General features: G+C 39.8%; 2 protein-coding genes across 2 annotated transcripts; both read left to right on the top strand.

The window, feature by feature from the left end:
- Positions 1 to 341: 341 nt before the first annotated feature.
- adam8a (ADAM metallopeptidase domain 8a) lies at positions 342 to 9,518 on the top strand. Its single transcript, XM_008297600.1, has 25 exons — positions 342 to 433; positions 554 to 663; positions 782 to 855; positions 999 to 1,077; positions 1,852 to 1,928; positions 2,328 to 2,559; positions 3,228 to 3,305; positions 3,461 to 3,529; positions 4,003 to 4,172; positions 4,269 to 4,350; positions 4,471 to 4,613; positions 5,180 to 5,357; positions 5,466 to 5,555; positions 5,724 to 5,919; positions 6,022 to 6,103; positions 6,201 to 6,381; positions 6,488 to 6,574; positions 6,655 to 6,739; positions 7,100 to 7,211; positions 7,338 to 7,536; positions 7,812 to 7,859; positions 7,978 to 8,034; positions 8,137 to 8,187; positions 8,288 to 8,368; positions 8,680 to 9,518. Exons 1-25 carry the CDS (start codon positions 388 to 390, stop codon positions 8,722 to 8,724), a joined length of 2,652 nt encoding a protein of 883 aa, XP_008295822.1. The 5' UTR covers positions 342 to 387; the 3' UTR covers positions 8,725 to 9,518.
- An 844-nt stretch (positions 9,519 to 10,362) lies between these two features.
- On the top strand, positions 10,363 to 16,563 carry spef1 (sperm flagellar 1). Its single transcript, XM_008297599.1, has 7 exons — positions 10,363 to 10,471; positions 10,658 to 10,769; positions 11,679 to 11,826; positions 11,964 to 12,009; positions 13,308 to 13,380; positions 13,469 to 13,574; positions 14,068 to 16,563. The coding sequence occupies exons 1-7, from the start codon at positions 10,363 to 10,365 to the stop codon at positions 14,179 to 14,181; spliced, it is 708 nt and encodes a 235-aa protein (XP_008295821.1). The 3' UTR covers positions 14,182 to 16,563.
- Positions 16,564 to 18,378: the final 1,815 nt, after the last annotated feature.

The raw sequence follows: 18,378 nt of genomic DNA, 5'->3' as shown, positions 1-18,378 counted from the left end.
TCTTTGTTGTCTTTCAACTGTCCCTACAGCTTTTATGGTAGCTTGCAAGAACAATTATGATTCATGGAAAAGCCTATTCTTTTCAATAAACCGCACAAATAACTTTTATACATTTTCCTAGCGTGGCCTTTCCTTTTTCCACTGTTTTATTTAATCTTGCCTGCATCTTAATTTATCTCACTCAGCACCTCCCACAATTCATATTCATCTTTGCAGGAACACTGTTTAAGTTTTTACAGGCTCGGGTTGTGACTCATGTGGTTTCTCAGCTTCAAATGGTAATTTTCAGGATATTACACAGCACAGAGGGGCGGAGAGCTGAATCCTCCTCGGTATTTCCCTCAGACTGCCAAGCACACAATGACAGAGAACGTCTGATAGAGCAACATGTCTCACTCTGGATATTTTATATGGATTTTTCTGTCCACATGGGGTAGGTTTTTTTTCTTTCTTTCTTTCTTTCTTTCTTTCTTTCTTTCTTTCTTTCTTTCTTTCTTTCTTTCTTTCTTTCTTTCTGTCTTTTTATCTCACAACCCATCTCTGATACTTGCAGGAGTAATTGCAGGCGATGTGAGGACTTTACCTCATGTGGTAAAATACCAAACAGTGATACCTCAGAAGTTAAAGGATTCATCTCTTGTTAATGATGCTGCTACACATGAGGTAACACACATTCTACTGTACTATTGTATCGCTTTATTGAATTTTTTATTTATTTTTTAAATCTTTTGAAAAATGCTTCAAAGTCTCTTCTGTTCTGCTCCCCCGTTTGTATGAATAGAAATACCCTGATGTACTCCAGTACTCTGTGAAGATTGCAGGGAAACACTACACTCTGCACTTAGAAAAGAACAAGTGAGAAAACTTTCAATGTCTATTTAGAACAATGTTTTTAGGGTATGCTTTTTTTTCTTTTCTTTTCTTTTACTGTGAGTTCACACATCCTGCACTATCTTTTTTGAACTGTCAGTTGCATTCTTTTATTCTTTTCTTTTCAGACATCTTGTTGGGAAAAACTTTTCTGTGACACACTATTCTGATCAAGGCACCCCAGTCACAGCGACTCCAGATCTTGGGGTACGTATCATTTAATTTTCTCATTTGTATTCGGTAAGTTTGTCAGAAAGATATCTCTGTATTATTAGCATTTGATGTATTTTCTTGTGAGTGTGTGTATTTAGCTAAAATCTTGTGTTTCATTTAATTAGTATAAACTACCAAATAACTATCTTACTGTACACTTTTGAATGAACTGAAGGCAGGATATCCGGTGCCACTCACCCACCCAGTTTTAGTGGTTTTGAAACATTTAATTTCCTGTACCAAGTCTTTTTTTCACTTTTGTAAAATGCTGGTGTTATTATTTTATTATCATTCTAAAAGCACAGCCCTGAACTGTTAAGTATAAGACACATGGTTTTGTAAAATGCAAACCTTCCATTGATAAGTTTGACCCGGAAACTTGACCCACATTTATTCTACAGCCTGCAGTCATCATCATCATCATCACTCATTAAGTCACGTCAAGAACATTCATGCAATACATTCCCAGTATTTTCAGCTGATTTCAAAATATCAGATGACATTGAAAAGAAGTTAAGTTTCTCAACTACAAAGTTCCTCATTATGAGAGATGACACCACTCACACTGTGTCATGTGGAGGAGGAAATGACATATAAGGTTAAGATCATTTCTTCCGCTCAATTGGACACGTGTTGTTCATTATATACTGAATATGTGTAATGTATATTCCTCGAATTAGACCACACCATCCACTTGAAATATTTCGAAGATAAGGTAAAATCAAATCCCTCGTTTATTTCTGTTACAAATGATGGATGTCTGTTCAGGTTCACTGCTACTACCATGGACACATTGTGGGAGTAGAGGACTCCTCTGCCAGCGTTGGACTGTGCTCAGGAATAAGGTGAGTAATGCTGGCTGCAATTTTTCTTTCTTCTTGTAGCTCTAATTACAAAAAGGTTACTGTTTCCCTAAAAGGAGAGTCATACTTAATTAAGCCCATGGTGATGCGGAACTCTAAGTCTCGTGCTGTGACTCATAAAGAGTCACAGGAGTCCAAAGAGAAAATCAGCATCCATGTACTCCAGTACAAAGCCCATCAAGACTGCATGTAGCTCTGCGTCAGATCTGTATCCCAATCTTGTAGACCTCTCTTATTGAGTGTCTTGTGTCTGCATGTCAGCGTCACTAAGGTGGAAAGTAAAAAGAGAGTGGTATAATTAGTTGAACTGAGATGTTCAAGAATTTGATGTGCTAAAGAAAAAGAGTTTGTCCCCTCTAAAGTTTTTGTTTTCCACTGCAGGGGGTTTATAAGTCTCCAGGATCAGATGTATCTTATTGAACCTCTGGCCGAGGCCGAGGCGGGACAGGAGGATGAAAGACAGAACTCTGATGCTCACAGCAATGAGGGTCTTCATGCCGTTTACAACTACAAACACCTGAGGAGGAAGAGGAGCTCCTGTTCCCATGGAAACAAAACCACTTTCTATGATCACGGAGCTCGTCCGTCTGGACTGTTCCAGCTCGGCAGTCTGGTAAAGACGCACAACACGGGCACATACGTGATTTGAAGGATACAGCTGATATAGTTGGACTGATATTGCTGCTAATATTTTATGAAGCATACATACGTTTGACAATTTTATGCAAAAAAAGTACAAATAACTGTACCTCTAAATAATCCGTTCTGCATCAGTATTTCTATATCTTTTAAATTTATGACAAAAAAACATTTTTGATGTCAGAAAACAAAATAGCCAAAAAAGAGAGAGAGATAATATTTGAAATTTTTGAGTATTTTTGGCACACTTCACATCAATTTTTAAGTCAATGTAAAAAAAAAATTTTTTAATATAGACCAGGTGCAAAAACCCCCAATCAATTATAGGTTGTTTTAACACAGCTGGACTTGTGACTTTTAGCTTTAATGTGCAAACTTTTATTTTTTATTTATTTATTTATTTACCGTATTTTAATGCATAAAGTCATGCATTTGCATCAAAATAAGGACTGCTGTAATATATATTTTGCTGCTGCAGTACTGCTGCAGCAAAATAGTGATATCAAACACTAAAAGTACATTTGCAAATGCACAACATTGGGTTAAACACCCTCAAACCAGTACCTGCTACAACTTATCATAAACTTGTACGTGCTAATTTTTTTTATGTTGTTTTTATCTTCCACCTTTTGTGTTACACAGAAAAGCCGAGCCCAGACCAAAGACCGAACAGGAAAACCCAGGACAGTGGAACTGGTCGTGGTGGTCGACAACACAGAGGTTTGATTCCCCATTTTCTTATTTCTCACTGTTACTGCAGATGTATCCATTGTAATTATCAATAATACACTTTTAAAACAAGAAGTGGAATGATTGTGTTTCGTGCATGAGATGCTGATGATTGTATTAGTAATTTATATAATAATTTCTTTCAGTACAAGAAATTTGGAAGACAGAAGACAATCGAGGCCAGGGCTCTTGAAATAGCAAACCACGTGGACAAGGTATGTCTGCTTCTCTGTGGTCTGATTCAAACCTGCTACAATTTTGCTCACAAAAAAAAGAAAAGAAAAGGAAAACGTGTCCGACACTTCATCAGACTTTACTTTCACTCTGGATCGCGAGCAAAAAATCTGTCCTGATAGTTTGTTCTTTACTGACTGGAGTCAGACCAATAAAAGGAAGGAAAAGTACTGTCGCTGTGAAAATCTAACTTTAACTGTGAATCTTCACACTTTAGCTGAAAATTTTCACACATATCCCACAATCCTCTTTGCCTAGTCTGAGAGAGTAGGGCTAACATGAATGTATCTGCAGACAGCACTAGACCCAACAGTAGCTTCCTGTGACTGAAATATAGGCTCTGTGGCTTGCAGCGCTGCATGTTTTACACACATTTACATTCAGAAATACTGATTTATCATTTTTTCTCAGCGTTCCCCTGTTTAGATTGGGCTGTCATTCTGCTCTGTTTCAGCTGTATCGTCCTGTGGGTGTTCGTGTGATGCTGGTCGGTCTGGACATCTGGTCATACAAAGATCAGATAGAGGTCAGCACAAACCCTGAGATCACCCTCGGTCGCTTCCTCGAGTGGCGTCAACGAAATCTGCTGCCGAGGACCAAACACGACAATGCACAGTTCATAACGTAAGACGCTGCTGTTTTTAACCAGTAAAAAGACAATACAACAATGTTTAATCTGTTAAAGCATATATCTAAACATTCTAACTCTACTTTGTTCAGAGGTGTGGATTTTGATGGCTCCACTGTCGGCTTGGCAAACACCAATGCAATGTGCACCTCTAACTCTGGAGCTGTCAATGAGGTGACCTCACTTTAATATTTATTTACTTTAATACGGTGGGGGGATGTAAAAGTTAATGAAAGGAAATTGTGTAAGAGCTTTTGTTTAATTATATTCCACTTTGGTCTACTTTGCACACAGGACCATAACACGAATGCGATAGGAGTGGCCTCCACTATTGCACATGAGATGGGCCACAACCTGGGTTTGTCTCATGATACTGAAAACTGTGTCTGTGGCTCCTTCACGTCAAAAAGAGGCTGCATCATGGCTGAGAGTGTTGGGTAAGCTTAACTACTCACGTGTACATATACTCCAGAAAAGCTAAAACTTTTAGCTTTTTTTTTTTGGCGCCCCTCACACACTTACGAAAACTGGGCGCCCCTTTCACACTAAAACAAAAAGCTCGACACCTACACAAAAACAGCAAAAATAACAACAAAAGGAGAGAAAACAAAAAAATGTGTTGTGCCCCATAACAAAAAATATGCGCCACAGAGAGAGCCACACAGGCACACAGAACACAACAAAAGTGCGTGTGTGCGCTTTTTTTTTTAAAAAAACCGGTTAAGGAAAAATTAATTTTTGCCGATTTTTTTTCTTTAATGAACCATTAAGATCACGATTTAGGTTAGATTTTGTTAATTCTCCCAACATAACGACACTTCACAAATGAGACTGTCAGAAAGTTGAAAATATTATGATGCTTTTAGTTTTTACAGTTTTCTGACCATGACAAATGGTGTGATTTTTTTTTAGATCTGGTGGGTTTTGGGGTTCAGAGGGTCAAACCCAAACGAAAGCTAATATTTCTCTTCTCTTTTTTTGCTTGCTGTCTTTCTTCCTCTAGCATTGTGTATCCGGAGCTTTTCAGTAGCTGCAGTCAGCAGCAGCTGAACAGGTTCTTGGAGGAGATCAACCCTGCCTGTCTGCTGGATACTCCCTCCACTGATCGCATCTATGGAGGGCCAGTGTGTGGAAATGCCTTCCTAGAACCTGGAGAGGAGTGTGACTGTGGCACCGTGGAGGTTTGTGCACACCGCGCTTAAAACGGATGCACACGCAAAATCACATATGCAAAGAAACACAGAAGAGGCTGAATTCTAACATTCTGCATCCCTCTTTGTACCTCACAGGAATGCAAGAATCCCTGCTGCAATGCCACCACCTGCAAACTGAATGCAGGAGCACAGTGTGCAGAGGGACAGTGCTGCCACAACTGCCAAGTAAGTGCTACTCACTGTGTCCTCTCCAGATGAGTGAAGTCACGCTGATGCTAATTATGTTACCATACAACTTGACACGATCTGACTGTGCCGTCTGGCTGGTTATGTGTGATTGCACGTATTTCAGTAGTCGGTACATCACCATCTGTGTTTCTCTCCGCTCTGCAGCTGAAGCCGACAGGCAGCGTCTGCCGACCAAAGGCAGGAGACTGCGACCTGCCAGAATATTGCACTGGCTTCTCTGCAGCCTGTCCGACTGACGCCTACACCCAGAATGGCTTATCCTGCAACCGTGGAAAAGGATACTGCTACAATGGACAATGTCCATCACGACAGGAACACTGCAAGAGACTTTGGGGACCAGGTAAAACACCAGAGAAAGACAGTTTAGTTTAGATGTGCTCTGACTCTGATTTGTCAACACTCTGATGTCTACAGCCATCTCCTTTGTTATGATTCTGTTCAGATGCTGAGGTAGCTGCAGATGCTTGTTTCTACCTGCATGGAAACTGCAGAAAGACGCTGTTTAGCCAGAGATGCTCCAGCCGGTGTGTGACCTAAAGCCGAAAAAGCACAATAATGACACACATTGGCAGTGTAGTCCTGCTGGGTTTTGAGATTATCACTCATGACTTTTGGTTATAGGGATCAAGCCTGTGGGACTCTTTTCTGCTCCGGAGGATGGGAGTTTCCAGTGACATCCAGGAAATCCTTTTACAAAGTAGGAAACGGAGACATATGCAACGAGGCAACAATGAACCCAGAAGATAACTACCCTGCAGATCTAGGCATGGTACCTACTGGCACCAAGTGTGGCAACAACATGGTAAGAAAACTGCTGTTGACATTTGACATGAGCAAAACCCTCATGCACTGCAGATCTGTGGGTAGCATGTTCATCTGTATTATATCTTTCATGTTCTGTCTCTCAGGTATGTTACAATCAACGGTGTCAAGACATCAGAAGTATAAAAGTGTTTGGAACAAATGACTGCTCTGCCAAATGCAACAACCGTGGGGTAAGTAATTTGTTAAAAACACCTTTTTTGTGCCGTGGAACCACAACAATATCACTAACTGTGAGTGGGATCTCTGACAGGTTTGCAACCATGAACGGAAATGTCACTGCGATCCTGGCTGGGCTCCACCTTACTGTGATGTGCCACAGTCGGAGCTGCCTGAAGGTACTGTACTTGTTATGATTGTGTCCTTTAATGCAAATGTTCGCACTAACAGTCAGTGCCTCTGTATATGCTTGACCTTATAATGACCATGATTTACACATGACTGTTATGCTCTGTTTTTCAACCAAGATTTAATACTTAGTTGATTTCACATGGACTCTAAAACAATTGTGCTCTGTTCTAAGGAGGACAAACAGACGCTGGTTTAATGGAATTTCCCTATTAGTCCGGATAAATGCAGTAATGATGTTACAGTGAATTTTGTTTCCTGAGCAGGCAGCCTGTGTTCTTACATGCTCATCCTTGAGCAATAAAAAAGTAAATTCACATAGTCTGTTGTGTGTTTGTGTGTGTGTGTAGAGTCTGGCCTGGTCGTGTTTATTGTGTCGCTGGTGGTTGGTTTACTTCTCCTGTTGGTTCTGCTTATCGGGACTTTGATGTGCTGCATCAGAAAAAGGCGACCTGCAAAGAGGTAAAGAAAGAAGCTGCTCCCTTGTCTCAGTTTTTGTTGGACCACTTTGTACATTTAGACATATAAACAAAACATCATCTTCCTGTCTATATCTCCTTCTAAGCTCATGTGTGTATTTCTTTATAGATGCCTTACATCTACCTCAGGACAATCCAACCCAGTGTTTCGCTCAAGTAGTACACGAGGCAGCCCTCGTCTAGGGTCTGCATACATCAGCCAGCCCAGGTTTCTGGAGTCGTCAGCCACACAAGTCTGCAGACCACTGTTCTCTGCTGCTACCAGACCACAGACTGGAGCCCTGAAGCCCAGCAGAGCAGCTCCAGAGGTGAGCTTCCATTTCAATACAGTGACTCTGTATGTGTTTGCTTATCTTGTATTGCTTTATTTGATGTAACTGTAATTTACATCTAAAACCAAGTTATTATGCCAACTAATTTTGGGTAACTGCAACTACTGGAACATGTGCCTGTGGAAGTGTCCCTGAGCCACACACTGACAGGCCATTGTTGTAATTATGCTGCAAAACTCAGTAAGGATTACAGCTTTGAAAAAGCTAACAAAGCTTTTGCTTCCATTTCTTCCTGTTTTCTTTCTTTACAGCCACCCAGGAAAGTACCAGCTGTACCTCAGCCATCAAAGACTCAGCAGGTAAGCCGATTTACTGCTTTGTCTTTTTGTAAATGTAACATTTTTTATATGCTGAACTGTAGTTCATACCATGCAGCGTCTATTGTATTTCAACTAATAAATATCTGTTTTTATTTAGATTGTAAGGTCCTTCATGCAGCCGCCTGCTGTTTCAAGGAAGCCAATCTATACTGAGGTACAACTACACAATGAATCTGACGACTTTTTTTTTTTTTCAGGACACTAGTTTTTTTCTTTGTAAAAGATGATGTACTAATTGTTACATCTTTTTCACCAGACTAAGCCACTACCTCCATCTAGACCTCTTCCACCACTTGCAACAAAACCAGTGAGTGACATTACAATCCACACAGCTCATGTTGTTCTTCACACATTTGTTCATCTTCGCCTTTGCTGCTTATTTGTAATATGAACATCCTCTCTCCAAGATGATGAAGCCAAAGCCTCCGCTGCCTCCAGTGAAGCCGAAGTCCTCTGCAATCCTGTCTTCACTGCCGCACACTCAGCTGGTAAGTATTCAGACAGCAGCCACACTTCCCTAAATCCCAGAAGTTGGCATTCAGGCACTCTTAATGTTATTCAAGGCATTCACGTTTATAAAGACGTCTGTGGTTTTTGGCATTGTCCCAACATAGCAGTGTAATGAACAAGCAGTGGCTCAGTGTTAGTCAGTTAGTAAGCACATAAACCTCTCCTTACCACTGAATAGCTAAAAGACTGACATGGAGCAATAAACATAAGATTGGCAAAAGAAAATAGTTGTTGTGCTAAGAGAAGCTCATCCAAATTGTGTGCTAATAGTGTTTGTTTGTTTTTCTAGCTTGCAGGGAGAGCTGTCCTGATGCCCCCCAGCAGGCCCAGATGACAGAGGGAAGGATTTTTCCTGGTGTAAACAGAGAGATCCTCTGACAGAGGATACTGTTTTTGTCTCACCTCGAAGGACCAAGAAGACCTTCTCAGGAGACGCTTGTCTGTTTTTAAAGTGGAAACGAGATCCACTGAAGGATCAGCAACATTAAGTGGCAGAGCTTTTCTGTCAATTACAGTCTGCTGGAGGATTGCGACTGCCTTTGTTTCGCTTGTCTCAGCCTTCAGTGCGTTGATAAAAACCTGAAGCCATGACTGAAAGACTTCACTTCTGTGCTTTACGAATGACAAGTGGCGATGCTGCCATGATGCTTTTTTAATTAAGGGAAATGTGTCTCTGCCTTGATCCTGAGATATGTGAACATTTAATGAGACATCTGCACTATCAATGCTGTTCTACTAACATGGTTTTGGTACTGCCTTTCTAAGAAATAATGTTGTTAAGGGATTTTAAAATGTGGCACCAACATGGGCACTTTACAGATGTTTTTTAATGAAGTACATTACAAAACTTTTTTTCTTGAACGTTTTTGTACTAACCTATGTATGCTTGACTTTGTGGGACTTTTGTTTAGTGTGCTGACTTGATACATGTTAATTGTAGTTCTTTAAGGGAATTTATATTGATTATTCTATGCAGCAGACACAATCACACGGTCCATCACTCTCAATGCCAATGATTCCTCCTGTGAGGATCTGCCTTGATTTGCCCTGCAAACTCAGAATGTTTTTATTTATTGAGTTTCTTTTTGTGTGTACAATGGAGCTTATAATAAAAGTGAGTCACTGCAATCAATGTTTCATTTTTTTTTTGTTTTGTTTGTAGGTCAACATTTATAACTGTAATAAAAATCCATGCTGTGACCTTTACAGTATTACATCAGAGAGAGAAGAACAAATCCAAGCATTTTCCTTTGAGCAAACTCTTTGGAGATAGAAGAAAGAAAAAAACACTCTTTTAACAGGAAGCAACTTTTGGCAGAATCAGGGTCAGGGAATATGGCCATCTGCCTCGACTGGGGTGAGAGTAAAGGGATGAGACAAAAAGAAAACAAACAACCCAAATGAGAATGATAAACACTTGGAGAGGCCATAGCTGCAGGTTAAATAGGTATAAAATGCAGGAAAGGCAAGATGCAACGTTGGTGACATACCCTGGTGGCATGTAAATGTATGTGATTGTCTTTTTGTACTTGAGGTCTCTTGTAGTGCTTCAGGATAAAAATGTCCAATACATTTATTCTTGATAATAAGATGCTACTTATGAATGAATCAATCATTAAAACGTGGCATGTTTCACTCAATATAATATAATATAATATAATATAATATAATATAATATAATATAATATAATATAATATAATAACGTAACAGCATATGTCAATCAAATCAAAGTGTTTATTGTCAAAGGCACAGTAAAGAAAACGTGTTTCCCTGTGCAATTAAATTCTTCCTTTGCTGTCCACAGTGGATACCAGCGATAAATCCATCCATCATCTCCGTCGCCATAGTAAACCAGCGGTCGCCTAGCAACGCCTCAAACAACCTGCGGTCGAGGGAAGCTAACGAGTTAGCCCCGTAAAACTGTTTGGATCTTCATAAAAGGGTCCAGAAACACACGTTGCTTTAAGAATAATGGATCGTGAACTGAGCGAAGAGGAACTGCAGGATTTGTTCGCATGGATAGACAAAATCCCTCTGTCCCGGCCCAAGAGACACATCACCAGAGACTTCAGCGACGGAGGTAGCAAACTTGGTTATGCTAGCAGTCCACAGGGAGCTGGAGACCAAACAAGCAGCAGGAGTAAAATGAGATTGTGTAAATTTGTTTCTGTCCTGCTACAATAATCTTGTTTGGTTGTTTAGGTATAGTTTATCAGCTCAAATGTCTGTTTGTGTCTTTATTTACTTGGTACTTCATTGTCTGCAGTGATGGCTGCTGAGGTGGTGAAGTACTTCTTCCCAAAGCTTGTTGACCTGCACAACTATATTCCTGCAAACTCCACACAGCAGAAGCTCAGTAACTGGAACCTCCTCAACAGGCAAGAGACCAGATATCGTTTTTTATTGTATTTATTCATTCATGAAAAAAAAGTACATTGAATTAAAGAAGCAGAAGAGTTTTGTCCTACGTCTATTATTAGTGATAATAGACAAAATAATGGCTTAGATGGAGCAGGTCTTTTTAACTTTCAAAGTATCACATATGAGATTATACAACTATTTATTCTTCTGTTCAAAGCCTAATTAAATATACATTCAATTATATTTTGAATTGTCACCTGCTTGAATTTAGTGTTGTTGTTTAGTTTAGTTTTGTTGCATAATTAGAGACATTTTTGCTATAAACTGACAAGAAAAGATACAAGTTACTGCATAAAGATTCACCAGAATTCACAAATTGAAATGTTTGATGCTCAAACTTTCCTGGGGGAGGATCCACAGAAACCCAGCCTAATGTGTCTCCCCAATACTCAAATAAAACCAACACCCATGAGTAGGAGGCAGCTACGAGCAGAAAGTGTGACCACGCAGCTGGAAAATTTCAGATTTTCATAATTTACCTCAACTCAGAACCCAGAACAGACACACCCTGCAAAAAGTTGCAATTCCAGTCAGTATCTCGTTCTTTCTTTCTTTCTTTCTTTCTTTCTTTCTTTCTTTCTTTCTTTCTTATAAACACTAAGCTAAGGCAAAACTTTTGCTGAGTCTGTGCATCTGGTCGTGAGAACCGATGCAACATACACCCACTCATCATCTCCCTGGCCGCTAGTCTGGCCCACAGCCAGCTTCAGATTTATGGGAATTCACTGTAAACATATTGGCCCCTTTGGTGTTTATCGTTACCATGCATCATCACTTAAATCACATTCAATCTATTGTTCCTACTGTAACTAGTTTGTGTTCATTAAAAACGTGGAGTTATTTTTTTTCTTCTTTTGAATGGACAGGAAGGTGTTTTCCAAGCTGGACTTTCACGTGCCCGAGGAGACGGTGAAGAAGATTGTACTGAACACTGCGGGAGTGATCGTGCCTGTACTGAGCACCCTCAGGGAGAAAATGGAAAAGAAGTTGGAGCACACCGCAGACAATATTCTGGTGTGTACTGAGACATGCGCTACAAGTCACTTTCTGTCTGTTTGAACTCTAATTACAAAATGTGACTCACTGTGGTCTTCTCTCCTTCCACGTGAGTCCTAAAACATGACTACGTTTTGATTTATTTTTCCTCCTAGGATTTGGAATACTATGACACCAGGAACCAGGAGAAACCTAATGCAGGTAGATCGACTATTGATTTGTTGCAACTACACAAACCCTAACATATTTATTTTCCAACAAACTAAACTAGTTAGTAACAAGCAGACACAGGATCTGGTGTCAAATTTAGTACTTTCACTGTTTTAACTCTCATTTACTTATTGTCACAACAGCCTATTTAGCGCTTCAAGCCTTTAAAAACTCATCTGTATGGATTGACGATTGTATATTACCGCATCATGTCTTTTCAGTGTTCTTTTGTTGTTGCTCATTTTAATGTTTTATTGTCACTCCTTTATTTGTAATCCAGTTTTGAAAGCTGCTATACAAATAAAATTCATTATTCTTATTCTTGACCTCACATCACAGGGCAGTGATAAAAATTTAGTTACAACTTGCAAATCTATAATTAGCCCAACTGCTGATTTAACATAAATGTGATGACTGTCTTTGACCTTATCCCTTGTGCAGCATGTATCCTTAAGTTAGTATCTTTTGTGGAGAATATGAGCTGACACAGTCAGTCTGTAACCCTGACTGAAGTGACATAGTCTAAAAATTTTCTCTTTTTAGAACAAGGAGGGAAGTGGGTGTAATTTTAGACCTTTTAAAATGTTGCTGTATCTGCTGGTCAGCTGACAAACACAAATCAGCATAATCTAACAGACACTGGGTGGTTTTTGTCTTTGAGAGAATCATGTAGTGACTGCTGTCAGAGCTGAATCTGCCACTGAAGTGATGTTTTCCAAAGATCTTCTCTGCCTCCTACCTTCTGCTGCCTGTCCTGCTAACAGGCCTCAGTTAATGCTAATCAGCCCCAGTGATACCGATGACCACACAGACACACAAACATGCCTCCACTGGAAGGCATCAGGACAGGACTGATTAGAAAATGCCACGACCTTAAGGGAGTGAATCGGTGATATGTGTCTCTTCCGTTTCCCACACCTCATCTGTCCCTGAAACTACCCTGTACAGCTGACCTCAGACCAGTGCCTCCTCCCTCTGCTCTTTCCTCTTCCATCCACACTTCATCTACTATCAGACTCAGGGCTCAGGTCCTCATATCAGCTCCCAGCATCACCAGATGGCCTTTATCGCTGACCTCAGCTCAGCACTGCTTTTTTAAAGGCTTTCTTTCTCTATCTTCTAATCTTACTTCCTTGTTTCTCCTTCTTTGTGTTTGCGGTCATCGCCCATCTGAATCACTCCCAAAGTCTTTACCTTAGTTGTATCCAGAAGATTTATGCGCCAAATCCCTGCTGGTCTGTTAACATTACGGTTGGAGAAATGTTATTTTTCTGTTTTGTTTTCTTCAGGAATTCCTCAGACTGAAGAAAGACTTCCAGCTCAGGCTGCAGAGATGAAAAAAGACAACAGACAGAAGAATGGGTACGAACAAAACTTTGCTTTTAATTTGATTTCAGCAAATCAGTGCTTTTAATAATTGTTTTGTTTTTGTTTTTCCTTAATTGCACAGTAAACCGCAGCACACAGTACAGTTTTATTCAGACATGGATCGTACTTTCCAACTAATCCTGCAGGAAAAGGAACAAGCGGTCATGGCTTTGCAGGAGACTGTGGAGGTAAAACACACATACTTGCACACACACTCACGTGAGTGCTGACTGGTAGAACATCTGCAAACAAAACTGTCTTCCATTTTCATATCCTGGAGGGGGAAGAACTTTGTCATACACAGACACCACCTGTAATGTTGTTACAGATGTGTATGTGTGTGAGAGAGAGATTTAGATGTGTGTGTGTTACATATGCGTCATACCCTGTGTCAGCAGTGGTCAGTGAGTCAGTATCTGCTCAGCGGATACAACCCTTTTTTTTTTTCTTTTCCATCTGTGCCCACATCTACATGTGAAGAAAGAAAGAATAATGACATAAATGTGCAACTTCTCCTTTCACCACATAAGGAAGTTTTTTGCAGTGAAATAAACTGCAATTTCAGGATGAAACCTCTTCCAGTTTTACTTCATTATTTTTTTTTTGCATCCTTGTGTATGCGTGTGTGTGTGTGTGTTTGTGTGTGTGTGTGTGTGGGTGTTTGTGTGTGTGTGAGAGCAGATCCTGCAGATGAAAGTGAACAGGTTAGAACATCTGGTTCACTTGAAGGACATGCGTATTGAAGATCTGACGCGGCATCTGGAGACGTACAAAGCAAAAGGCAATAAGCGCTGACATGCAACACACATTCACACACAAAGAATTTGTTCGAGTTGTTCTGACATACAAGAATGCGACATGAGCGCCAATAAACCTTTATTTTATTAAAAACATCACAGCAAATGATGAGCATTAATAAAGATCTGAGGTAACGGTCCGTCCAACAGAAATGCATCACACCTGTTGGATTGCGCTGATAAGATTACAGCTTTTAAGGCGGACTTGTTTTCAAAGTAAAGTGGGTTACAAAGAGTTCCCGTTAACATCAGTTACACCATTCACGAAATGTACAGGAGTTACCAGTATTTAGTAACTGCAGTTTCATAACAGAAAGATTATAAAGCAGTTGTTTGCCTGATGTGACACTGAAATGCTTTTAATATCATGATTTTTAAAAGAAAGAGGATGGCATATTATGTCTTTGTATTTTATCTATGGAGATTTTACTCTATATTATGTATAGATCTGTTACGTGAGGGGAGACCTTATTGAATATAAACAGTTATTTCTGTGTGAGAAGTGAATGGAATGTGATTTTTATAGAGTTTATGTCTTCTTTGTACAACCTTTGACTGTCACTACAGCTGGTGTCCACTTTGACCTTCCAGCTTGTCTCACTGTACAAGAGCACAGTGTAGAGCACATCTCTTCAACATGAACTGGCTTCTGCAGAAAAAACTAACTAAACATAAACAGGATATGCAGTTTTAGGTTTTTTCACTGACTGTCATGTTCTTTGAAGTCTAAAATTACATCACTCACAAACTATTACAACTACTTAAGTGTGAAAATCAGTCAAAGATAGATTCTAAGTAATTAATGACCTAATTTCCACTTCGGGTTTTCGAGGTAAAGTGACGACAAAGTTGACTGATGCCCAAATACAGTAAAGCATTTCTGTCACAGCAGCTGCAGACCGCAGCCTGTGGTGCGTCTATTTAAATAAAACTTTATTTCCTGAAGGCTGTTCCATACTGTCATATTACACCAAAAAAAAGACTTGGTGTTGTCAGTGTTTGTCTCTGTGTTGTCTGTGTTGGTGTAGAATAACAGGCGACCTGCTGAGCTGTATCAGGAGCGGCAGATTTGCTGCAGCCGTCTGCCGCTGTGTGTCTGTGTTCTGTTGTGCTCACCTTCATGCCACATAGTTAATCACCACTATCAAGTCTGAAGGAACACAACATGGAGGGGGGGGGAGTCAACAGCTTTTGTAGATAGTTTCAAATGAGGTGTTTCATATGTTTAGGAATAAAGAACACTGACAGTGAAAGTAAAGATGTGATAGATTTATACACTAGATTGTTTCCTAGAAGGGTGTAATCAGCAGTTGGCAGCACCGACAAACAGCAGTACGAATGAAAACTCTGCTGCACTTAGAATGACTTTTTATTGTCTTTGTATTTAATTTTTGTTTTTGTATTTTTGTTCATTCCTCATTCCATTCAACATTTGTTTCCCCCCAGCATTATTTACAGCACTGTGAAAAAATAATGCCACCAATGTTTTTTTTTTATTTTGGAAGACTTCAAGATTTGAGCTTCTACAAAGCTGGTTATCAGAGACAGATTTTTTTTTTTAAAAGAATGCAGAAAAAATCAGCAGATCCCAAAATAAACTGTCTTATGGTCCCTGAATCCTGCTCTTCCCACAATGCAACTCACAAGCATGTGTCCCTCTGCATGTGAAATGTTCTCATATTTTAAACATTGTCGGTATAATGTAGGTTTTATGTCAAATATCTAAAACCTAAACGCCTGTCTCTGCAAAATGTTGTGCTCTCTGTGTTTGGTAAATTAGGAACAAGTGATTAGTCAGACTAGTCGTAAACTATTTGTAAGGCTAACAGGCGACACAGCAGTCGGACAAAACATACTGATGCTAGTTATTCACTCCCCACAGGCATTTTGTGCTCAGGATTTTACATCATGTTATTCAATGAAGAGTTCTGTTAAAGATGGGGGGAATAACCCTGGTCCCAAACAGAAATATTACTCAGTGGAGATTATTGAAAAGAAACATTTCTACCATCGGCTCCTGTCTTATATCTGATTTCTGTTTTACATGTTGCTGCGGTTTGGTCTTTTTTTACTGTGTAACCCTGGTGATGTCCTGAGGGTTATTTTCCCAAAAGAAAGGACATAATACAAATGTTCTTTTTACAGGCTGAGTAGTACTTCTCATGATGAGTAAACTGACCTTCCAGGGTTCCATTTAAATGCATTTACCTTAAAAACAGAGCATTTAGGAAAACGGGAGAATAAACAGGAACAAAGCATGAGGAAAATGTGCAGAAAGGAGTCGTATACGAGGGCTGCCACAATATCAGATTTTCACTACGATTACAATAATATCATATGTACAGAAAAAACAGTAAAAACAACACAGGTTCTTCTTTAACTTTGTGTTTTGTGTGTTTTGTATATTCTTTTTTTTATTTTAGCAAATTAATTACACTCACAGTACAAGTGCAGGGAGGTGACGTGTCACCATAACTGTGTTGTGTGTTGCTCCTTCTGTATGTTTTAGTCTCAACCAGATAGTTGCTGGATTATTTCTAATGTGATCAGATGTGTATTATTGACATTATATCACAGTTATCATCAATACAGCTACATCATGACAGACTCGACTACTAGCGGATCAGCACAGGAGTATGAAGGAGCCCAAACAGTGAAAAGTGGTGGGAAAAAGCAAAGCAAATGTTCTTTGAATATACACCAACACACACACACACACAAGATAAGAATGTGAAAGAAAACTGCAGAACAGAGCAGCTATTGATGAATGCGCAGCCTGCCGCTGATGAATCACATTCAGTATCACATTGAGTATCACACTGCTGTTCGGGGACTAGATTTACTCAGAGATGACGGACCACACCCCGGAGTCTCTGGGGAGGAGACAGATCCAGGAAGGAGTCAAGGCAAGAAGGAGCATGCAGCATCTGATGAGCGAAGACAAAAGGAAAGGGAAAAAAAATGTGGGTTCATCCAGGAAAGCAGCAAAAACCTGACATTGACCTCACTTCCCTGAGAGGGAGGGCTTTAAACTTGCTGACTTTGTACCCCTGACACCAAATAATTAGACCACCGGGCCAACAGACAAACACACAAGAGCTTCCCTTAGTTAAGAAAACAAATGAGGACGATTGAAGTTTATTTACGCTCAAAAACATGCTTTATGATCTCTCAGATCCTAATATGGGTCAGACTAAAGCTGAAAACTTCCCCAGAGAGTGAAAAACTGATGATGTGGCACTAAGAGGATACCAGAGATCTCCGCAAGGACTGAGAGGTCATAAGAGGAAGCTATCCCTCATCTGGTCATCCAGGCAGTGGTCACACGCACACACATGCACGCTCTGAACGCTTCCTGGAAAGCCTTTGTGAACAGCTGACTGGCCGAGCTGAGGGCAGGACTTGAGGTCTGGAATCATTCTCTTGGGACGGTGACCGTTTTACAAACTCAACAGACAAACACAGCCCTGTTTTTGTGATGTTTACAACACATTATGTGGGTTAGAACAACAGGGACTGTGTGATAGATTGTGTTTATATATCCGGCAAGTGTTCCCTGAGTCGTCCTCACGTCGCCACAACCATGCAGCCATTAAAACAAATAAGTAGCCTCCACATGCACATGACAGAAAACGCTGTTTGACTAAAATATTTGATGGAGTATAAATAACATAGACTCACAGCTTAAAGTGTGCAACAGTAAGATTCTGAGCTTGTTAACTTCAACATTATTCGAAATCCAGAGCCAAAATGTGTCAACACAGTGTTCATGTGTAGTTTAATTGAATCTTTGTGTAAATCTTTGTGCGGTAAAATGTATTTTTTTCTTATTCTTGTCTGTTTTCACCAACTTATCCATCTAATAGACACTTCTTTGTGTTTTGTCATGCTTACTATCCAGCTGACCCCTGTTTAAGTGAATTTTGGGGGATTTTTTTTACCTCCATTACTCTGTTAAATCAATCTTCTCTTTCAATCACCACTTGGCAAAAATGCTTTGGAGCCGAGCAGTTAAAACAAATCTAACATGGTGTTAGTTCACCTCCTGTTGGCACCACAGCGTACTACACAACACCCACACAATCCACAGAGAGAGAGAGAGAGGAGAGGTACCAAAATAGGTTTTTTATTTTACATAAGAACATTGTCAAAACTTGAAAACATTTTTGCATATAAACCTTTTAAAACAAGAAGA

This window comes from Stegastes partitus, unplaced genomic scaffold, assembly GCF_000690725.1.
Source record: "Stegastes partitus isolate 25-593 unplaced genomic scaffold, Stegastes_partitus-1.0.2 Scaffold1229, whole genome shotgun sequence".
NCBI classification, from domain to species: Eukaryota; Metazoa; Chordata; class Actinopteri; family Pomacentridae; genus Stegastes; species Stegastes partitus.
This window is presented reverse-complemented; position numbering and strand designations above follow the sequence as displayed.

Bases quoted from the DNA above. Each gene is read 5' to 3' on its own strand.
- adam8a (XM_008297600.1), top strand. From the start codon at position 388: ATGTCTCACTCTGGATATTTTATATGGATTTTTCTGTCCACATGGG. The intron at 5,556-5,723 runs GTAAGTGCTACT...TCCGCTCTGCAG, and splicing joins AGTGCTGCCACAACTGCCAA to CTGAAGCCGACAGGCAGCGT. The intron at 8,035-8,136 runs GTACAACTACAC...CTTTTTCACCAG, and splicing joins GGAAGCCAATCTATACTGAG to ACTAAGCCACTACCTCCATC.
- spef1 (XM_008297599.1), top strand. From the start codon at position 10,363: ATGGATCGTGAACTGAGCGAAGAGGAACTGCAGGATTTGTTCGCATGG. The intron at 11,827-11,963 runs GTGTGTACTGAG...TTTTCCTCCTAG, and splicing joins ACACCGCAGACAATATTCTG to GATTTGGAATACTATGACAC. The intron at 13,381-13,468 runs GTACGAACAAAA...TTAATTGCACAG, and splicing joins GACAACAGACAGAAGAATGG to TAAACCGCAGCACACAGTAC.